The sequence below is a fragment of the Salvelinus namaycush genome, chromosome 14 (genome assembly GCF_016432855.1).
Source record: "Salvelinus namaycush isolate Seneca chromosome 14, SaNama_1.0, whole genome shotgun sequence".
In the NCBI taxonomy this organism is placed as follows: domain Eukaryota; kingdom Metazoa; phylum Chordata; class Actinopteri; order Salmoniformes; family Salmonidae; genus Salvelinus; species Salvelinus namaycush.
This window is the reverse complement of record NC_052320.1, coordinates 15728558-15749063: the sequence shown is the minus strand read 5'-3', so window position 1 is coordinate 15749063 and position 20506 is coordinate 15728558. Positions and strand designations below refer to the sequence as shown.

General features: G+C 50.9%; 1 protein-coding gene across 1 annotated transcript in view; it reads right to left on the bottom strand.

Moving 5' to 3' along the window:
- The window catches only part of LOC120059188 (signal peptide, CUB and EGF-like domain-containing protein 3), a 125354-nt gene that overhangs the window by 51417 nt on the left and 53431 nt on the right, over nt 1-20506 (bottom strand). The window contains exon 4 of the mRNA XM_039008047.1: nt 10550-10684. Coding sequence (XP_038863975.1) covers nt 10550-10684 — 135 coding nt within the window. The remainder of the gene's footprint in view (nt 1-10549; nt 10685-20506) is intronic.

Sequence of the window (20506 nt, the reverse complement as noted above, 5' to 3'; positions counted from 1 at the left end):
TACACGATGTGGACACGAGCGAAAGATTGGAGAGAGAGCAGAGAAGAAAAGAGAAAACACTTGGGTAACGGTTCACACAGCCACACTGCAGCCAGCAGAGCAGACAGAGAGCAGACAGAGAGCAGACAGAAAGCAGACAGAGAGCAGACTGGGAGAAGACAGCGAGCAGACTGGGAGCAGACAGAGAGCAGACAGAGAGCAGACAGAGAGCAGACAGAGAGCAGACAGAGAGCAGACTGGGAGCAGACTGAGAGAAGACAGAGAGCAGACTGGGAGAAGACAGCGAGCAGACTGGGAGCAGACAGAGAGCAGAGAGAGAGCAGACTGGGAGCAGACAGAGATCAGACAGAGAGCAGACTGAAGGCAGACAGAGAGCAGACTGAGAGCAGACTGGGAGCAGACAGAGAGCAGACAGAGAGCAGACAGAGAGCAGACAGAGAGCAGACTGGGAGCAGACAGAGAGCTGACAGAGAGCAGACTGAGGGCAGACTGAGAGCAGACAGAGAGCAGACAGAGAGCAGACAGAGATCAGACAGAGAGCAGGCTGGGAGCAGACTGGGAGCAGACAGAGAGCAGACGGGAGCAGCAGAGAGCGAACAGCGAGCAGACTGGGAGCAGACAGAGAGCAGACAGAGATCAGACAGAGAGCAGACAGAGAGCAGACTGAGGGCAGACTGAGAGCAGACAGAGAGCAGACAGAGAGCAGACAGAGAGCAGACTGGGAGCAGACAGAGAGCAGACTGGGAGAAGACGGAAAGCAGACTGGAAGAAGACAGAGAGCAGACTGAGGGCAGACTGGGAGAAGACAGAGAGCAGACTGAGGTCAGACAGAGAGCAGAGAGAGAGCAGACTGGGAGCAGACAGAGATCAGACAGAGAGCAGACTGGGGGCAGACAGAGAGCAGACAGAGAGCAGACAGAGAGCAACTGGGAGCAGACAGAGAGCAGACTGGGAGCAGACAGAGAGCAGACTGGGAGCAGACTGAGAGCAGACGGGAGAAGACAGAGGGCAGACTGAGAGCAGACAGAAGCAGACAGAGAGCAGACTGGGAGCAGACAGAGAGCAGACTGGGAGCAGACAGAGATCAGACAGAGAGCAGACTGGGAGCAGACAGAGAGCAGACTGGGCGCAGACAGAGAGCAGACTGGGAGAAGACAGAGAGCAGACTGGGAGAAGAGAGAGAGCAGACTGGGAGCAGACAGAGAGCAGAGAGAGAGCAGACTGGGAGCAGGCAGAGATCAGACAGAGAGCAGACTGAGGGCAGACTGAGAGCAGACAGAGAGCAGACTGAGGGCAGACTGGGAGCAGACAGAGAGCAGACGGGAGCAGACAGAGAGCAGACAGAGAGCAGACTGGAGCAGACAGAGAGCTGACAGAGAGTAGACTGAGGGCAGACTGAGAGCAGACAGAGAGCAGACAGAGAGCAGACTGGGAGCAGACAGAGAGCAGACTGGGAGCAGACTGGGAGCAGAAGAGAGCAGCAGAGAGCAGACAGAGAGCAGACTAGGAGAAGACAGAGAGCAGACTGGGAGAAGACAGAGAGCAGACTGAGGGCAGACAGAGAGCAGAGAGAGAGCAGACTGGGAGCAGACAGAGAGCTGACAGAGAGCAGACTGAGGGTAGACTGAGAGCAGACAGAGAGCAGACAGAGAGCAGACAGAGATCAGACAGAGAGCAGGCTGGGGAGCAGACTGGGAGCAGAACGAGAGCAGACTGGGAGCAGACAGAGAGCAGACAGCGAGCAGACTGGGAGCAGACAGAGAGCAGACAGAGATCAGACAGAGAGCAGACAGAGAGCAGACTGGGCAGACTGAGAGCAGACAGAGAGCAGACTGAGAGCAGCAGAGAGCAGACAAGAGCAGACTGGAGCAGAGAGGAAGCAGGAGGGAGCAGACAGAGATCAGCAGAGAGCAGACAGGAGCAGACAGAGAGCAGACAGCGAGCAGACTGGGAGCAGACAGAGAGCAGACAGAGATCAGACAGAGAGCAGACAGAGAGCAGACTGAGGGCAGACTGAGAGCAGACAGAGAGCAGACAGAGAGCAGACAGAGAGCAGACTGGGAGCAGACAGAGAGCAGACTGGGAGAAGACGGAAAGCAGACTGGAAGAAGACAGAGAGCAGACTGAGGGCAGACTGGGAGAAGACAGAGAGCAGACTGAGGTCAGACAGAGAGCAGAGAGAGAGCAGACTGGGAGCAGACAGAGATCAGACAGAGAGAAGACTGGGGCAGATGAGAGCAGACAGAGAGCAGACAGAGAGCAGACTGGGAGCAGACAGAGAGCAGACTGGGAGCAAGACAGAGAGCAGATGGGAGCAGACTGAGAGCAGACTGGGAGAAGACAGAGGGCAGACTAAGAGCAGACAGAGAGCAGACAGAGAGCAGACTGAGGAGCAGACAGAGAGCAGACGGAGCAGAAGAGATCAGACAGAGAGCAGACTGGGAGCAGACAGAGAGCAGAGCTGGAGCAGAGACCAGAGAGCAGACTGGGAGCAGACAGGAGCTGACTCGGGAGAAGAGAGAGCAGACTGGGAGCAGACAGAGAGCAGACTGGGAGCAGACAGAGAGCAGACAGAGAGCAGACTGGGAGCAGACAGAGAGCTGACAGAGAGTAGACTGAGGGCAGACTGAGAGCAGACAGAGAGCAGACAGAGAGCAGACTGGGAGCAGACAGAGAGCAGACTGGGAGCACACTGGGAGCAGACAGAGAGCAGACAGAGAGCAGACAGAGAGCAGACTAGGAGAAGACAGAGAGCAGACTGGGAGAAGACAGAGAGCAGACTGAGGGCAGACAGAGAGCAGAGAGAGAGCAGACTGGGAGCAGACAGAGAGCTGACAGAGAGCAGACTGAGGGTAGACTGAGAGCAGACAGAGAGCAGACAGAGAGCAGACAGAGATCAGACAGAGAGCAGGCTGGGAGCAGACTGGGAGCAGAACGAGAGCAGACTGGGAGCAGACAGAGAGCAGACAGCGAGCAGACTGGGAGCAGACAGAGAGCAGACAGAGATCAGACAGAGAGCAGACAGAGAGCAGACTGAGGGCAGACTGAGAGCAGACAGAGAGCAGACTGAGAGCAGACAGAGAGCAGACAGAGAGCAGACTGGGAGCAGAGAGAGAGCAGACTGGGAGCAGACAGAGATCAGACAGAGAGCAGACTGGGAGCAGACAGAGAGCAGACAGCGAGCAGACTGGGAGCAGACAGAGAGCAGACAGAGATCAGACAGAGAGCAGACAGAGAGCAGACTGAGGGCAGACTGAGAGCAGACAGAGAGCAGACAGAGAGCAGACAGAGAGCAGACTGGGAGCAGACAGAGAGCAGACTGGGAGAAGACGGAAAGCAGACTGGAAGAAGACAGAGAGCAGACTGAGGGCAGACTGGGAGAAGACAGAGAGCAGACTGAGGTCAGACAGAGAGCAGAGAGAGAGCAGACTGGGAGCAGACAGAGATCAGACAGAGAGCAGACTGAGGGCAGACTGAGAGCAGACAGAGAGCAGACAGAGAGCAGACTGGGAGCAGACAGAGAGCAGACTGGGAGCAGACAGAGAGCAGACTGGGAGCAGACTGAGAGCAGACTGGGAGAAGACAGAGGGCAGACTGAGAGCAGACAGAGAGCAGACAGAGAGCAGACTGGGAGCAGACAGAGAGCAGACTGGGAGCAGACAGAGATCAGACAGAGAGCAGACTGGGAGCAGACAGAGAGCAGACTGGGCGCAGACAGAGAGCAGACTGGGAGAAGACAGAGAGCAGACTGGGAGAAGAGAGAGAGCAGACTGGGAGCAGACAGAGAGCAGAGAGAGAGCAGACTGGGAGCAGGCAGAGATCAGACAGAGAGCAGACTGAGGGCAGACTGAGAGCAGACAGAGAGCAGACTGAGGGCAGACTGGGAGCAGACAGAGAGCAGACTGGGAGCAGACAGAGAGCAGACAGAGAGCAGACTGGGAGCAGACAGAGAGCTGACAGAGAGTAGACTGAGGGCAGACTGAGAGCAGACAGAGAGCAGACAGAGAGCAGACTGGGAGCAGACAGAGAGCAGACTGGGAGCAGACTGGGAGCAGACAGAGAGCAGACAGAGAGCAGACAGAGAGCAGACTAGGAGAAGACAGAGAGCAGACTGGGAGAAGACAGAGAGCAGACTGAGGGCAGACAGAGAGCAGAGAGAGAGCAGACTGGGAGCAGACAGAGAGCTGACAGAGAGCAGACTGAGGGCAGACTGAGAGCAGACAGAGAGCAGACAGAGAGCAGACAGAGATCAGACAGAGAGCAGGCTGGGAGCAGACTGGGAGCAGAACGAGAGCAGACTGGGAGCAGACAGAGAGCAGACAGCGAGCAGACTGGGAGCAGACAGAGAGCAGACAGAGATCAGACAGAGAGCAGACAGAGAGCAGACTGAGGGCAGACTGAGAGCAGACAGAGAGCAGACTGAGAGCAGACAGAGAGCAGACAGAGAGCAGACTGGGAGCAGACAGAGAGCAGACTGGGAGAAGACGGAAAGCAGACTGGAAGAAGACAGAGAGCAGACTGAGGGCAGACTGGGAGAAGACAGAGAGCAGACTGAGGTCAGACAGAGAGCAGAGAGAGAGCAGACTGGGAGCAGACAGAGATCAGACAGAGAGCAGACTGAGGGCAGACTGAGAGCAGACAGAGAGCAGACTGGGAGCAGACTGAGAGCAGACTGGGAGAAGACAGAGGGCAGACTGAGAGCAGACAGAGAGCAGACTGAGAGCAGACAGAGAGCAGACAGAGAGCAGACTGGGAGCAGACAGAGAGCAGACTGGGAGCAGACAGAGATCAGACAGAGAGCAGACTGGGAGCAGACAGAGAGCAGACTGGGCGCAGACAGAGAGCAGACTGGGAGAAGACAGAGAGCAGACTGGGAGAAGAGAGAGAGCAGACTGGGAGCAGACAGAGAGCAGAGAGAGAGCAGACTGGGAGCAGGCAGAGATCAGACAGAGAGCAGACTGAGGGCAGACTGAGAGCAGACAGAGAGCAGACTGAGGGCAGACTGGGAGCAGACAGAGAGCAGACTGGGAGCAGACAGAGAGCAGACAGAGCGCAGACAGAGAGCAGACTGGGAGCAGACAGAGAGCTGACAGAGAGTAGACTGAGGGCAGACTGAGAGCAGACAGAGAGCAGACAGAGAGCAGACTGGGAGCAGACAGAGAGCAGACTGGGAGCAGACTGGGAGCAGACAGAGAGCAGACTGGGAGCAGACAGAGAGCAGACTAGGAGAAGACAGAGAGCAGACTGGGAGAAGACAGAGAGCAGACTGAGGGCAGACAGAGAGCAGAGAGAGAGCAGACTGGGAGCAGACAGAGATCAGACAGAGAGCAGACTGAGGGCAGACTGAGAGCAGACAGAGAGCAGACAGAGAGCAGACTGGGAGCAGACAGAGAGCAGACTGGGAGCAGACAGAGAGCTGACAGAGCAGACAGAGAGCAGACTGGGAGCAGAGAGAGAGCAGACTGGGAGCAGACAGAGATCAGACAGAGAGCAGACTGGGAGCAGACAGAGAGCAGACTGGGAGCAGACAGAGAGCAGACTGGGAGAAGACAGAGAGCAGACTGGGAGAAGAGAGAGAGCAGACTGGGAGCAGACAGAGAGCAGAGAGAGAGCAGACTGGGAGCAGACAGAGATCAGACAGAGAGCAGACTGAGGGCAGACAGAGAGCAGACTGAGAGCAGACTGGGAGCAGACAGAGAGCAGACTGGGAGCAGACAGAGAGCAGACTGGGAGCAGACAGAGAGCTGACAGAGAGCAGACTGAGGGCAGACAGAGAGCAGACAGAGAGCAGACAGAGATCAGACAGAGAGCAGACTGAGGGCAGACTGAGAGCAGACAGAGAGCAGACTGAGAGCAGACAGAGAGCAGACAGAGAGCAGACTGGGAGCAGACAGAGAGCAGACTGGGAGAAGACGGAAAGCAGACTGGAAGAAGACAGAGAGCAGACTGAGGGCAGACTGGGAGAAGACAGAGAGCAGACTGAGGTCAGACAGAGAGCAGAGAGAGAGCAGACTGGGAGCAGACAGAGATCAGACAGAGAGCAGACTGAGGGCAGACTGAGAGCAGACAGAGAGCAGACTGGGAGCAGACTGAGAGCAGACTGGGAGAAGACAGAGGGCAGACTGAGAGCAGACAGAGAGCAGACTGAGAGCAGACAGAGAGCAGACAGAGAGCAGACTGGGAGCAGACAGAGAGCAGACTGGGAGCAGACAGAGATCAGACAGAGAGCAGACTGGGAGCAGACAGAGAGCAGACTGGGCGCAGACAGAGAGCAGACTGGGAGAAGTCAGAGAGCAGACTGGGAGAAGAGAGAGAGCAGACTGGGAGCAGACAGAGAGCAGAGAGAGAGCAGACTGGGAGCAGGCAGAGATCAGACAGAGAGCAGACTGAGGGCAGACTGAGAGCAGACAGAGAGCAGACTGAGGGCAGACTGGGAGCAGACAGAGAGTAGACTGGGAGCAGACAGAGAGCAGACAGAGAGCAGACTGGGAGCAGACAGAGAGCTGACAGAGAGTAGACTGAGGGCAGACTGAGAGCAGACAGAGAGCAGACAGAGAGCAGACTGGGAGCAGACAGAGAGCAGACTGGGAGCAGACAGAGAGCAGACTGGGAGCAGACAGAGAGCAGACTAGGAGAAGACAGAGAGCAGACTGGGAGAAGACAGAGAGCAGACTGAGGGCAGACAGAGAGCAGAGAGAGAGCAGACTGGGAGCAGACAGAGATCAGACAGAGAGCAGACTGAGGGCAGACTGAGAGCAGACAGAGAGCAGACAGAGAGCAGACTGGGAGCAGACAGAGAGCAGACTGGGAGCAGACAGAGAGCTGACTGAGAGCAGACAGAGAGCAGACTGGGAGCAGACAGAGAGCAGACTGGGAGAAGACAGAGAGCAGACTGGGAGAAGAGAGAGAGCAGACTGGGAGCAGACAGAGAGCAGAGAGAGAGCAGACTGGGCGCAGACAGAGATCAGACAGAGAGCAGACTGAGGGCAGACAGAGAGCAGACTGAGAGCAGACTGGGAGCAGACAGAGAGCAGACTGGGAGCAGACAGAGAGCAGACAGAGAGCAGACTGGGAGCAGACAGAGAGCTGACAGAGAGCAGACTGAGGGCAGACAGAGAGCAGACAGAGAGCAGACAGAGATCAGACAGAGAGCAGGCTGGGAGCAGACTGGGAGCAGACAGAGAGCAGACTGGGAGCAGACAGAGAGCAGACAGAGAGCAGACTGGGAGCAGACAGAGAGCAGACAGAGATCAGACAGAGAGCAGACAGAGAGCAGACTGAGGGCAGACTGAGAGCAGACAGAGAGCAGACAGAGAGCAGATGTAACGGATGTGAAATGGCTAGCTAGTTAGCGGGTACGCGCTAGTAGCGTTTCAATCAGTTACGTCACTTGCTCTGAAACCTAGATGTAGTGTTGCCCCTTGCTCTGCAAGGGCCGTGGCCTTTGTGGAGCGATGGGTAACGATGCTTCGTGGGCGACCGTTGTTGATGTGTGCAGAGGGTCCCTGGTTCGCGCCCGTGTCGGGGCGAGGGTACGGTTTAAAGTTATACTGTTACATTGATGCTGTTGACCCGGATCACTGGTTGCTGCGGAAAAGGAGGAGGTTGAAAGGGGGGTGAGTGTAACGGATGTGAAATGGCTAGCTAGTTAACGGGTACGCGCTAGTAGCGTTTCAATCAGTTACGTCACTTGCTCTGAAACCTAGATGTAGTGTTGCCCCTTGCTCTGCAAGGGCCGTGGCCTTTGTGGAGCGATGGGTAACGATGCTTCGTGGGCGACCGTTGTTGATGTGAGCAGAGGGTCCCTGGTTCGAGCCCGGGTATGGGCGAGGGGACGGACGTAAAGTTATACTGTTACACAGACAGAGAGCAGACTGGGAGAAGACGGAAAGCAGACTGGAAGAAGACAGAGAGCAGACTGAGGGCAGACTGGGAGAAGACAGAGAGCAGACTGAGGTCAGACAGAGGTCAGAGAGAGAGCAGACTGGGAGCAGACAGAGATCAGACAGAGAGCAGACTGAGGGCAGACTGAGAGCAGACAGAGAGCAGACAGAGAGCAGACTGGGAGCAGACAGAGAGCAGACTGGGAGCAGACAGAGAGCAGACTGGGAGCAGACTGGGAGCAGACAGAGGGCAGACTGAGAGCAGACAGAGAGCAGACAGAGAGCAGACTGGGAGCAGACAGAGAGCAGAATGGGAGCAGACAGAGATCAGACAGAGAGCAGACTGGGAGCAGACAGAGAGCAGACTGGGAGAAGACAGAGAGCAGACTGGGAGAAGAGAGAGAGCAGACTGGGAGCAGACAGAGAGCAGAGAGAGAGCAGACTGGGAGCAGGCAGAGATCAGACAGAGAGCAGACTGAGGGCAGACTGAGAGCAGACAGAGAGCAGACTGAGAGCAGACTGGGAGCAGACAGAGAGCAGACTGGGAGCAGACAGAGAGCAGACAGAGAGCAGACTGGGAGCAGACAGAGAGCTGACAGAGAGTAGACTGAGGGCAGACAGAGAGCAGACAGAGAGCAGACAGAGAGCAGACTGGGAGCAGACAGAGAGCAGACTGGGAGCAGACTGGGAGCAGACAGAGAGCAGACTGGGAGCAGACAGAGAGCAGACTAGGAGAAGACAGAGAGCAGACTGGGAGCAGACAGAGAGCAGACTGAGGGCAGACAGAGAGCAGAGAGAGAGCAGACTGGGAGCAGACAGAGATCAGACTGGGAGCAGACAGAGATCAGACAGAGAGCAGACAGAGAGCAGACAGAGAGCAGACAGAGAGCAGACAGAGAGCAGACTGAGAGCAGACTGGGAGCAGACAGAGAGCAGACTGGGAGCAGCCAGAGAGCAGACAGAGAGCAGACTGGGAGCAGACAGAGAGCTGACAGAGAGCAGACTGGGAGCAGACAGAGAGCAGACAGAGAGCAGACTGGGAGCAGACAGAGAGCAGACAGAGAGCAGACAGAGAGCTGACAGAGAGCAGACTGGGAGCAGACAGAGATCAGACAGAGAGCAGACTGGGAGCAGACTGGGAGCAGACAGAGAGCAGACAGAGAGCAGACAGAGATCAGACATTGGGCAGACTGGGAGCAGACTGGGAGCAGACTGGGAGCAGACAGAGAGCAGACAGAGATCAGACAGAGAGCAGACTGGGAGCAGACTGGGAGCAGACAGAGAGCAGACAGAGAGCAGACAGAGAGCAGACTGGGAGCAGACAGAGAGCAGACTGGGAGCAGACAGAGAGCTGACAGAGAGCAGACTGGGAGCAGACAGAGATCAGACAGAGAGCAGACTGGGAGCAGACTGGGAGCAGACAGAGAGCAGACTGGGAGCAGACAGAGAGCAGACTGAGAGCAGACAGAGAGCAGACAGAGAGCAGACAGAGAGCAGACTGGGAGCAGACAGAGAGCAGACTGGGAGCAGACAACGGCTGCAGGTGTAGATAATCTGCCTCACTGTGACTTCACCTTCCCTGAGACCTCAAGAGACTGTTGTATTCAAATCATAATTCAAATCAAGAGGCTAGTTTTTTCTGTTTTAGTGGTACTGAACAATAGAGTGAAACAGCATTCAAGGTTTCCCTTGTGAAAGAGACCTTGGGGCTTCCTTATTCAGGTGGATGAAAATACAAAACATCTCCATCTCGAGACTTATTCAGTGGAAATAATCAAACTAAAAGCATGATAATGTACTTATCAGTCAAGTTAATGGGAGCAGTCATTGTTGTTGTTCCTCTACAGGTATGTCTATGTACGACTCTGATAAGATTGGCTCGCCACCTTCCATTCTCTGACACATCCATCCCAATCCCACAGGAATTCTCCATAAACAAGTCTTGTTCCCGCTCCTGGCTACACATTTAATAGTTTATTTTCTCTCAGCCACCCCAAGGCCATTCATACCACTGGCAGTTATGTTTCAAAAAAGCTGTCAGACTGCCAGATAAGATCAGTCTCATTTGAAAAGGACAGAAAATAACAACACACAGCTTTCCTCACAGCTCAGGTGTTTTCTAAGCACTCATACTGTTACCTTTGTTCACCTTTGCTGCAGGGCAGACCTGTTAGGGCGGATCCTGCTGTCAAAGACCCGGTTTGATTCCCTATCATATCAGATCAGTCACAGAAGACATACCTGCAGGCCAGCAGTATTGCTACAGTAGTTATGTGTCCGAAATGGCACCCTATTCTCTATATAGTGCACTACTTTTGACCAGAGCCCTATGGGCCCTATGGGCCCTGATCAAAAGAAGTACACTATATAGGGAATAGGGTGCAATTTGAGATGCAGACTACAGCCCTTCGCTTAAATAAGGCTTAATGAAAATGCACCATCTGAAGTGTAAATGATACTTCCCCTGAATGGGACCATAATGAGGTCATGACACCAGCAGTTTACTAGGTACCTTCAGGTCAGAGAGCAGGACTAATGAGCTCATACTGGTATCCTCTCCTGCACCATAAATCTGGAGTAGTCCCTTCGCTGGAATGCTTGTGTGTGTGTGTGTGTATGTGTGTGTGTGTATGCGTGTGTGTGCATGTTGAGGATGCAAGGCTAACCTTTAGGCCTTTGGATGCAGGTGTGCTGGTTGTCGCTCAGGAAGAATCCTTCTCTGCAGCGGCACTCGTAGCTGCCCATCATGTTGACACAGATCTGCTGACATCCACCATTCCCCTCTGAACACTCATCCACATCTGCAATGAAACAGGAAGTGAACAATCATTACAATCATAGAAAACAAATGGGTCCAGGAATGAGGAGAAGGAGATAAACCAGTATGGTCAATTGGAGTAAGGGATCTACTCTGCAGTTACTTTTTTGCACCCAGTCAGTTAGATTTTACTGAATTAAACTAGATATGATGATATACTGTAACAGCAACATAACAAAATGAAAGATTGTTGTCATGGAAGCGTTGACACAGGAGACAACAGTTGTTCATTATAATTTCTGGAAAATGACGAGCAAAATAACATGCATGTTAATGCAATTGCACCAGGGGAGTGGTTTGGTGGTTTCAGTAGTGTAGACTGCAGAGGTCACAACATGAGGGGAGATATGAGATGGTCAAGAGAAGCCAGGAGGGGGTTGTCTAAAGGCGTCTGAAGAGTTGATGTCTCAGTTCACAGTTATCTTGCGTGGCAGAAGATGGAGCGTAGGGCTCACAGTTTGAAAGCCTCCAACTGTGAAGCACTAAGCCTGAGCAGCACACTCCTCTGGCAACTGTGGTAACCTGATCCACCTGGGGCAGAATACCTGTCGATGACGAGCCTCTGTCAGCCCCTCCAATGAAGGAATGCCACGAGAGGGGGAGGGAGGCGGGAGGAGAGGGGAGAGGGAGAGAAAAGAGGGAGAAGAAAGGGAGGGGAAGGTGAGGGAGGGAGGGGAGAGTTATCTCCGGGGGCAATGCTTTGCCACAGGGCATAGCACCGTAGACTAATGAGTAGGTTCTAACACGGTAGGTGCTGAGATAGCATTTAATCCCACTGAGACTTCATTGTGCCTCTTACTCTCTATAAGATATTACTAGAAGTGTTCTGAGACTACGCCCAATCAGTGGTAACAGGACAACATCTATTCACTAACAACTTGTTAAAAACGTCAGAGCTCACAGGTAACTACATGGGGAATTGGACCAAAGTGCAACCAGGTGTAAGCTCTTTGATATTTATAGCATCAAGCCACCTGTCACGCCCTGACCATAGTTTGCTTTGTATGTTTGATGTTTTGTTTGGTCAGGGTGTGATCTGAGTGGGCATTCTATGTTGTTTGTCTGGTTTGTCTATTTCTGTGTTTGGCCTGATATGGTTCTCAATCAGAGACAGGTGTTTTGCGTTGTCTCTGATTGGGAACCATATTTAGGTAGCCTGTTTTGTATTGTGGGTTATTGTCTATGTGTAGTGTTTGTGTCAGCACTAGTTTTCATGAGCTTCACGTTCGTCGTTTATTGTTTTGTACAGTTTGTCAAGTGTTCTTAATTTTTGTCTTCATTTAATATTGAAGAATGTATTCTAACCACGCTGCGCTTTGGTCCGCTTCTTACGACGTTCGTGACACCACCATTTTATGGTGCTGAAAAAATACTCATCAGTCTCAAATTAGGGACCTTTGGGGCCATCCACTAATCTTAGAAAACCTTATAAAATGGAAGGTCTTGCACAGTGTCATACAATATTACATACAGTATATTTTTATTTAACCTTTATTTAACCAGGAAGTCCCATTGAGGTCAGAAGACCTCTTTCCCAAGGAAAGACCTCTCTACGTCATTAGATATTAGTAATGTTACTAGCCAGCCCAGTATCCCTTTTAACGGACAGTGCCTTGCCTCAAGGCCTCCTCCTCCCCTGGAGACCTGTGCTCTGTCCCTGGAACCCTATCCATCCCCATGCTCGACACATCAATCATCTGCTGTATACACAAGGCTTTTTTTTAATAAACTGTCATGTGAAACTCATTTTCTGCCTATTTTTCCAGTCTGAGAAGGCCTCTGGATGAAGTTTCCTTTCTGGGGGATTCTCAGCCCAGCATAGTTAGAAATTAAACTTCACTCTGTCCTTCTCTCTTTCACACACACACAGACGCACACACACACACACACACACACACACACACACACACACACACACACACACACACACACACACACACACACACACACACACACACACACACACACACACACACACACACACACACACACACACACACACACACACACACACCTCAAACTCCTGAGTGATGTCAAAGTGGAACCTGACTAGACAGAAACCTCTGGGGTAGCTAAGTGGGTTAGTGGCATGTGACCCTCCTGACCACAAGTCTAGTCCTCTGTTCTCACACTCCATCAGCACCGATGCCTCCCTCCTCTCAAAACAATGTCATCATGTCACTCAGGCCCACTGGGAAAACCTGAGCCCAACTGCCATCCAGGTGACGTGTCTGTCCCTGCATCCTTGAAAAGAGATGCTAAATACACTTAGTGTTATAAGGACAGACTAGAGGGTCTATGAAGGTTAAAGAAGTTGAGTCATTTCGTAGTGGAGAAATGTGCTCCATTTAAGCAGAGCTGCAATCCACCCCAGCCTCAGTGCAGCTGCTTTGACTTGACAGAGTCTTTCTCCACAGTGAGAGAGAGGGAGAGTGGCAGCGGTAACACCTTTCAGCTTAGCTGCAAGGAACCTGCAGCTGCACCTTTGCAGATAAACTGTAAAGCCAAACACCAAGCCCCATGAAACATACGCCCAAATACACACACCAACACAAGTGGGCTCACACACAAGTATGAGTGCACACGAGCGCGCACACATACACACACAAACACACACAGAAATACACTCATGACACATGCAAAAATGCACACCACATACGCAGTCAGCCTCAAAAAGGAAATATCTTTCCAAACCCCCAGTGCATTAATGATGGCTTAATTTCCTGATTCCTTCATCCCTCCAAATGAGGCATCGCCTGTCAGTAGATCTCTCCTGTTCAAATAGCTCCAATAATTGCCTGTGTTTTGTGCTGGGCAAGGCTGGCATCCAAAGCAAATATTTCCAAGCGGAAAGGGATTCTGGCATGGCCAGGAGAAGTGCTCATTTATTTGGATTTAAAATGTTAACAAAAAAATATCTGTAGAGGATGGAATAACGTCTTAATGAAGTCAAAAGGGCTGCCTCAGTTCAGCAAAATGAGACATCTCCCCATTCTATCCCTCGATTCGCTGCGAGGAGGAGAGGGGAAAAAGGGAAGATTAAGAGATTGGTTGTGTTTGCGGAGGCCATGTCCGCTGGTTTCTCAGATAGCCTTGACTGTATATATAACATTTGGCCTTGTGCTGAGCTTCGGAGCCGTGTAAACATGGTGATTGAGTTACAAAAACTCCTCAGGCCGTATTTTGGAGACGCGTTCGTCTTTTTTCCTAAAAGGGTTCAGTGACTCTCTGGGCATTTATTGCTGACCCAGCACCGGAGTTTTGAGGAGAAAAATAGAAAACTATGTGTATCTCCTCCTCAGTGCTGACCAAGATTTGTGTTTCAACAGGCCCAACCAGCAGACAGACACAGACAGACAGGAAGGCAGGCAGGAAGGCAGGCAGGCAGACAGACAGAAGTCTTTGTGGTCCAGACCAGAGCAGACATCCCAGAGAAATGAAGAGGTGAGACCGAGGCCGGCCATTCACCCTGTTTGTGCTTTTCATTTACAGGGGTTTTAGAAACACACGCTACCTAATAAGGCAGCATTAAGGGCCAGGCTGAAGGCATGCTGCCTGAGCTGCTCTGGTAGGTGAAGGAGACATTATGAGGATAAACATCCCTTTGGCTTCACTGAGCATCAGTAGATGGGAGGGAGGGAGGGAGGGAGGGAGGGAGGGAGGGAGGGAGGAAGGGAGGAAGGAAGGAAGGAAGGAAGGAAGGAAGGAAGGAAGGAAGGAAGGAAGGAAGGAAGGAAGGAAGGAAGGAAGGAAGTAAGGAAGGAAGGAAGGAAGGAAGGAAGGAAGGAAGGAAGGAAGGAAGGAAGGAAGGAAGGAAGGAAGGAAGGAAGGAAGGAAGGAAGGAAGGAAGGAGGGCAGGGCAGGAAGGAAGGAAGGAGCATAGTCCCAAATTAAAACAAGATCCTTTCTCTTTTAAACAGGATTAGATTATTTCCTCTTTCCTCTCCATTGCTGCTGGAGTTCAATGACATGACTCTTTTCACCCTCTTCACTGAATGGTGACCACGGCGCCAGGTTTGAACCGAGCCGAGACACTCTGAGAGGAGCACTCAGTGCACACAGACACTGGCCACGTGTAAACAAACACACAGCACTAATCAGGCACATGTCAGCAGGAGGATGCATAAATTGATGTGTTGCCTGAGGCCACGCATGCTCTCTGTCGGTTAGCTGGGTGGGTGAGAAACTGAACTCAGAGCAGTGGGAGTGCTACTAGACTAGAGATACTTTGTGTTGCTTAGTCAATGCACTTCCTTAGGTTAAGCCAATGTATAGTGTTGTACATTCAGGTCACTTTTACTCAGGATGATTTAAACCCTGACTAGCGTGACCACAACACACAAAAACAAACAAGGCTTTACTTAGGCTGTATTTAGATTTGAATTCAGTGGAACAGCTTGTTGTCATACTAACACGATATAAACAAAGCTAATGCTGCTTTGATTGAAACCCAGCCTCCAACGATGCGCTCGTCGCTCAGGTAACGATTTTTGGTAAATATACACAGAGCGCCTGAACTCCCACTGTCTCACTTAGTTATCCCATAAATGAAAAATGAGCTTTGGTCATACCAAATGCTATTCCTCAGTTCCTCCAAAAGAAGTCTGGAAGTATTTTAAAAACAAACCCCAGGATGTGTGTTTGGGGTGAACAGGCTGGTGCCAAGAAGACAAGAGGCCCTGACGGCTGGCTGTCTGCTGGATGCTTACATCCCTAAAGCCCAATCCCAGGCTTGAGTTTCCCCTGCCAGTCGGCTCAGCTGGAATTGTTCATGTCATGGTGAATGGGGCCGAACAATCCTGAGGGAAAGAGAGTGTTGATATCCTCTTCAGGAACCAGCTAATACACCAAACCCAAATCCTCCTCCTCCCTTGCAACTCATCACTCCACCCTCCATCTCCTCTTCCTGGACTGTGGAAAGCCTCCATGACCAAACCTGATCTGTGTGTGTAAAAACAACAGCAAATTGATTGCACTGGGAGGGTATCTGACTAGATAGTTCTGGGTATCTGCATCTGCAATGGAGAGATGTTGGAGGGGAGGTTTATTACTAAGAGCCTAGACTTTGTGATTTCCCCTGGATCAAACCAGAGGAGTGATAGCCTTTCCTCTTGGCCATGCTAGGAGAGTAGAGGGGTTAACCAAGGCATCATTATCCGGGCTCCCTCTCAGATAGCCAACAGACTGACCCGCATGATGACCATAGGGGAACAGTGAGGGTAAAGTAATCTACTCATGTCCAGAAGAGAATAAAACACTATCTGTCAAAATCTAGTCATGTGAGGGGTTATCACACTACCATTTAAAGTGTAACAAAAGCACTTAAAAGTGATGCATCAAAGGATGCGTGCTTCAAAGAGTGAGGATGGAGTGAATCAACATGAGGCTTTCTGATGACTGGACTTTCCCATCAGCCCTCTGGTCAATAATACATCAGGCTGAATCCTGGCAGTTTGATTAGCCAGCCTTAGAACAAGATCCCTGGGGATTAGAGGTACAGGCTCAACCAAGCGATCACTCAAAGCTGTCACAATAGATTGGGGAGAAAACACTTAGTCAGAGGGCTGTTGCCATGGGAATGGGATTATCACATAGGAGAATAAGGACATTTCATGCAGACAACTTTGGTTTGAGGTTGAAATAGAATTTGACTATACAGTAGTTCATGCTCTTCGTTGACAGCAGATGACTGAGGATAATCATATTGTTACTTTAACATAAGTAAAGGTGTTATAAGCAATAGTATTGATATTGTTCTCTCTTAACTAAACACAAGTTATGTGAGTCTGAGACCCTAGGTACCGCTCCTACAACTGACAGGACAATGAGAGAGAGAGAGAGAGAGAGAGAGAGAGAGAGAGAGAGAGAGAGAGAGAGAGAGAGAGAGAGAGAGAGAGAGAGAGAGAGAGAGAGAGGGAGATTAAAAAAGGTCGCCGTAGGCAGACCTGGCCCTCAAGAGAAGACAGGCTACTCTATGTGCACACTTCCCACAAAATGAGGTGGAAACTGAGCTGCACTTCCTAACCTCCTGCCAAATGTATGACCATATTAGAGACACATAGTTCCCTAAGATTACACAGATCCACAAAGAATTTGAAAAAAAAACCATTTTGATAAACTCCCATATCTATTGGGTGAAATACCACAGTGTGCAATAACAGCATCAAGATTTGAGACCTGTTGACCCAAGAAAATGGCAACCAGTGAAGAACAAACACCATTGTAAGTACAACCCATATAAAGGTTGATTTATTTTACTTTTTTTAACTTTATTTGCACATCGTTAAAACACTGTATATAGACATTATATAACATTTGAAATGTCTATATTCTTTTGGAACTTGTGTGAGTGTAATATTTGCTGTTCACTTTTTATTGTTTATTTCACATTTGTTTATCCATTTCAATTGCTTTGGCAATGTAAACATATGTTTCCCATGCCAATAAAGCCCTTTGAATTGAATTTAGAGAGAGAGAGAGATATGGAGAGGGAGTGGTGGAAGGTTAGGAACAGGGGCGGCCATGCAGTGCTTCTTCCTTCCAGAGAACACAGACAGACAGGGTTTTCTGCCGAGGTCAAAGGTTAGTAAAGATGTGATTTGTGGTTTTGGTAGCTATAAATCCATCAGGGTGTTCTTGTACAGATGTTAATGATACAGTTTTGGGCACCACATATCCCTACTTGAGCAATTCCAATGGACCGTACCAATGATAAGAAGGATGTGGGGTTCTAGAGAACCATATAAAAGAAAACACATAGCTCATCAATGTGGGGACATTTGTATCTTCGTGGGGAACAATGGACATCATGCATTTGCTTTTGATTGTTATGTGGATGTGTGTTTTGACTTGAATTCAAATAAAAAAAATAGGCTACTTTTTAAGAGCATCAAAAGTCCTCCTCTCCCAACATCATTATGAACTTGTGGTGGTAATTCAGTAAAGGCCTTTAAAAAAGTGATTTCGCTCATAAAGAATATAATCACATTGTTTCCGCTTCACTTCTTCACTACAGTGTGCCTCGTCGTAGAGATCTCGAGACATCAGTGACTACAGAGAGGACCATGAGGTAAATTATACAGCGACCCACAGAGACATCTTACTCCACATGCACAGATTCACTGTGCTGTGACATCACATTGCTTCCACCTGAATTCCTGACTTCCTAATGTCTTTGTGAGGTGTGTAGGGCTCTGCCGCCTGCCACTGCCACCCAACATCATTAACACTGCTCGAGCCAATTACCAGGAGTCATGTGGTGCTGGCCGGTTGGTGGGGGCCAGAAGAACGCCTCGTTGGCGACTCCTGCCTAGCCCAACCTGGCCCCTGGCCTGACTAGCAGACACAGCAACCCCTGCTGGCTAAGACCAGGACCGTGTGAGAGAGGGCAACAGGAGAGGAGAGGAGGGGCCAGGGCCGTGTGACAGAGGGCAACAGGAGAGGAGGGGCTAGGGCCGTGTGACAGAGGGCAACAGGAGAGGAGAGGAGGGGCCAGGGCCGTCTGACAGAGGGCAACAGGAGAGGAGAGGAGGGGCCAGGGCCGTGTGACCAGAGGGCAACAGGAGAGGAGAGGAGGGGCCAGGGCTGTGTGACAGAGGGCAACAGGAGAGGAGAGGAGGGGCCAGGGCCGTGTGACAGAGGGCAACAGGAGAGGAGGGGCTAGGGCCGTGTGAAAGAGGGCAACAGGAGAGGAGGGGCCAGGACCGTGTGACAGAGGGCAACAGGAGAGGAGGGGCCAGGGCCGTGTGACAGAGGGCAACAGGAGAGGAGAGGAGGGGCCAGGGCCGTCTGACAGAGGGCAACAGGAGAGGAGAGGAGAGGAGAGGAGAGGAGAGGAGAGGAGAGGAGAGGAGAGGAGAGGAGAGGAGAGGAGAGGAGAGGCCAGGGCCGTGTGACAGAGGGCAACAGGAGAGGAGAGGAGGGACCAGGGCAGTGTGACAGAGGGCAACAGGAGAGGAGAGGAGGGGCCAGGACCGTGTGACAGAGGGCAACAGGAGAGGAGGGGCCAGGGCCGTGTGACAGAGGGCAACAGGAGAGGAGAGGAGGGACCAGGACCGTGTGACAGAGGGCAACAGGAGAGGAGAGGAGGGACCAGGGCAGTGTGATAGAGGGCAACAGAGGAGAGGAGAGGAGAGGAGAGGAGAGGAGAGGAGAGGAGAGGAGAGGAGAGGAGAGGAGAGGAGAGGAGAGGAGAGGAGAGGAGAGGAGAGGAGAGGAGAGGAGAGGGCTAGGCCTATGTGAGAGAGGGCAACAGGAGAGTAGAGGAGTGAGGGAATCAAAGCCATCCCAAGCATGTGAATCATCAACGTCAGCTGTTAAACAATATATTTTTCTGTTGGTAAGAGCGAAAGGGACTTGGCTCTATGTGAACTTTGGAGGATCAGATCAGGTGAATCACTCACTGATTAAAGTGATACATCTGTCCTGTCTTATCCAGGTGTCAGTCTGTTCTCCAACCCACTAGCCAGAGCCTCAATTAGGTCTGATCTCCTTTGGGCACCAGCTGCACAGCCACTCCAGTTACAGGCCAATCGAACTAATCTTATCGAAGGGGTCTAAAAGCACTTAAACCTGTAGGAAATTGAGGGGTAACATGAAACCCCCACCAATGCTTCTTCCTCCCCTGTTTCTGTGGTAAGGATGAATCTCTTAGCATTCTGGAGCGGGGATGTATAAGGTTTTCTTTCCAAATCTTCCAAACTCTCATCCAACCCACAAGGCCAGGGTAATTGCTGAGAAATAATAGGTGGCGCTCAGAGACTAGAAACCTTTTCAGCACCATTACATGCCTTACCCACTCAAAATAGTTTATCGCTAATTACATGCTTTACATTTGTTAGTCGTTGAATGCGTGCAAAAAAAGTTACATCTGTTTCATTGAACGTGTTATTGCACTGTCTCTATGGGAGGTCAAACGATTCAAATGATTCAATGATGATTCATCCACTTGTTATTTACATCTGTGTGGGGACTAACTACGGCATATTACCAGTGACACCATGTGTAATGCAGAAGGACAAGGATTCATTTTATACATCTAAATCCATGAAAACCTGCAGAGACCTGGGAGGGAGAGAGAGAAAACAGGAAAAGCAGGGTCAGTTGGATGATTTCTCTGCCTGCTGGCCAACAGGTCATCTGTGAAGAACACTGAAGTAGAACCGTGGCAGGGATATTTATAGGATGATACACACATAACAAGTCATCCTCACATGAACACACACACACAAACAAACAATTGAATACAGAACTATGTGTGTGTGTGAGTATGTGCAAGGGTGCGTGTATGCAAGGGTGTGTACATCTCTGTGTACGTGAGTTGGTGCGTGTTTGTGTTTGTCTGTGTGTGTGTGTATGCGTGTGTTTGCCTGCACATAAAACAAGTGCATGGATGATAAGACAGAGGGAAATATATCAAAGGGATTGATGGAAGCTTGGCCTGAAGAGGCAGCAGGCATACAACCGCAGATACTCCAGTTACACACCTGCATGCAAGGGAAGAGCTCATCCACAGCATAGCAAATGATCCACACACAAATAAATAGGCCATGCTAAATGACTTGGGAAATAACCCTGCCTCAGACTGTACACTTGTTTTGAGTTAGGAAAGAGAGAGAGAGAGAGAGACACTTTGCTACTTTCAGTTCTTTAAGGGCATGAGAAACATACATGAGTGGTTGTTGACTTTTAATGCCCACAGCAGGTATACGATGTTGATAAGTAAAGTTGTAGGTTAAGTGCTGATAAATAGTTTATCTACTGTTCATGTTAGCGTGCTAGAAAGAATACACTGATTTAATTCACC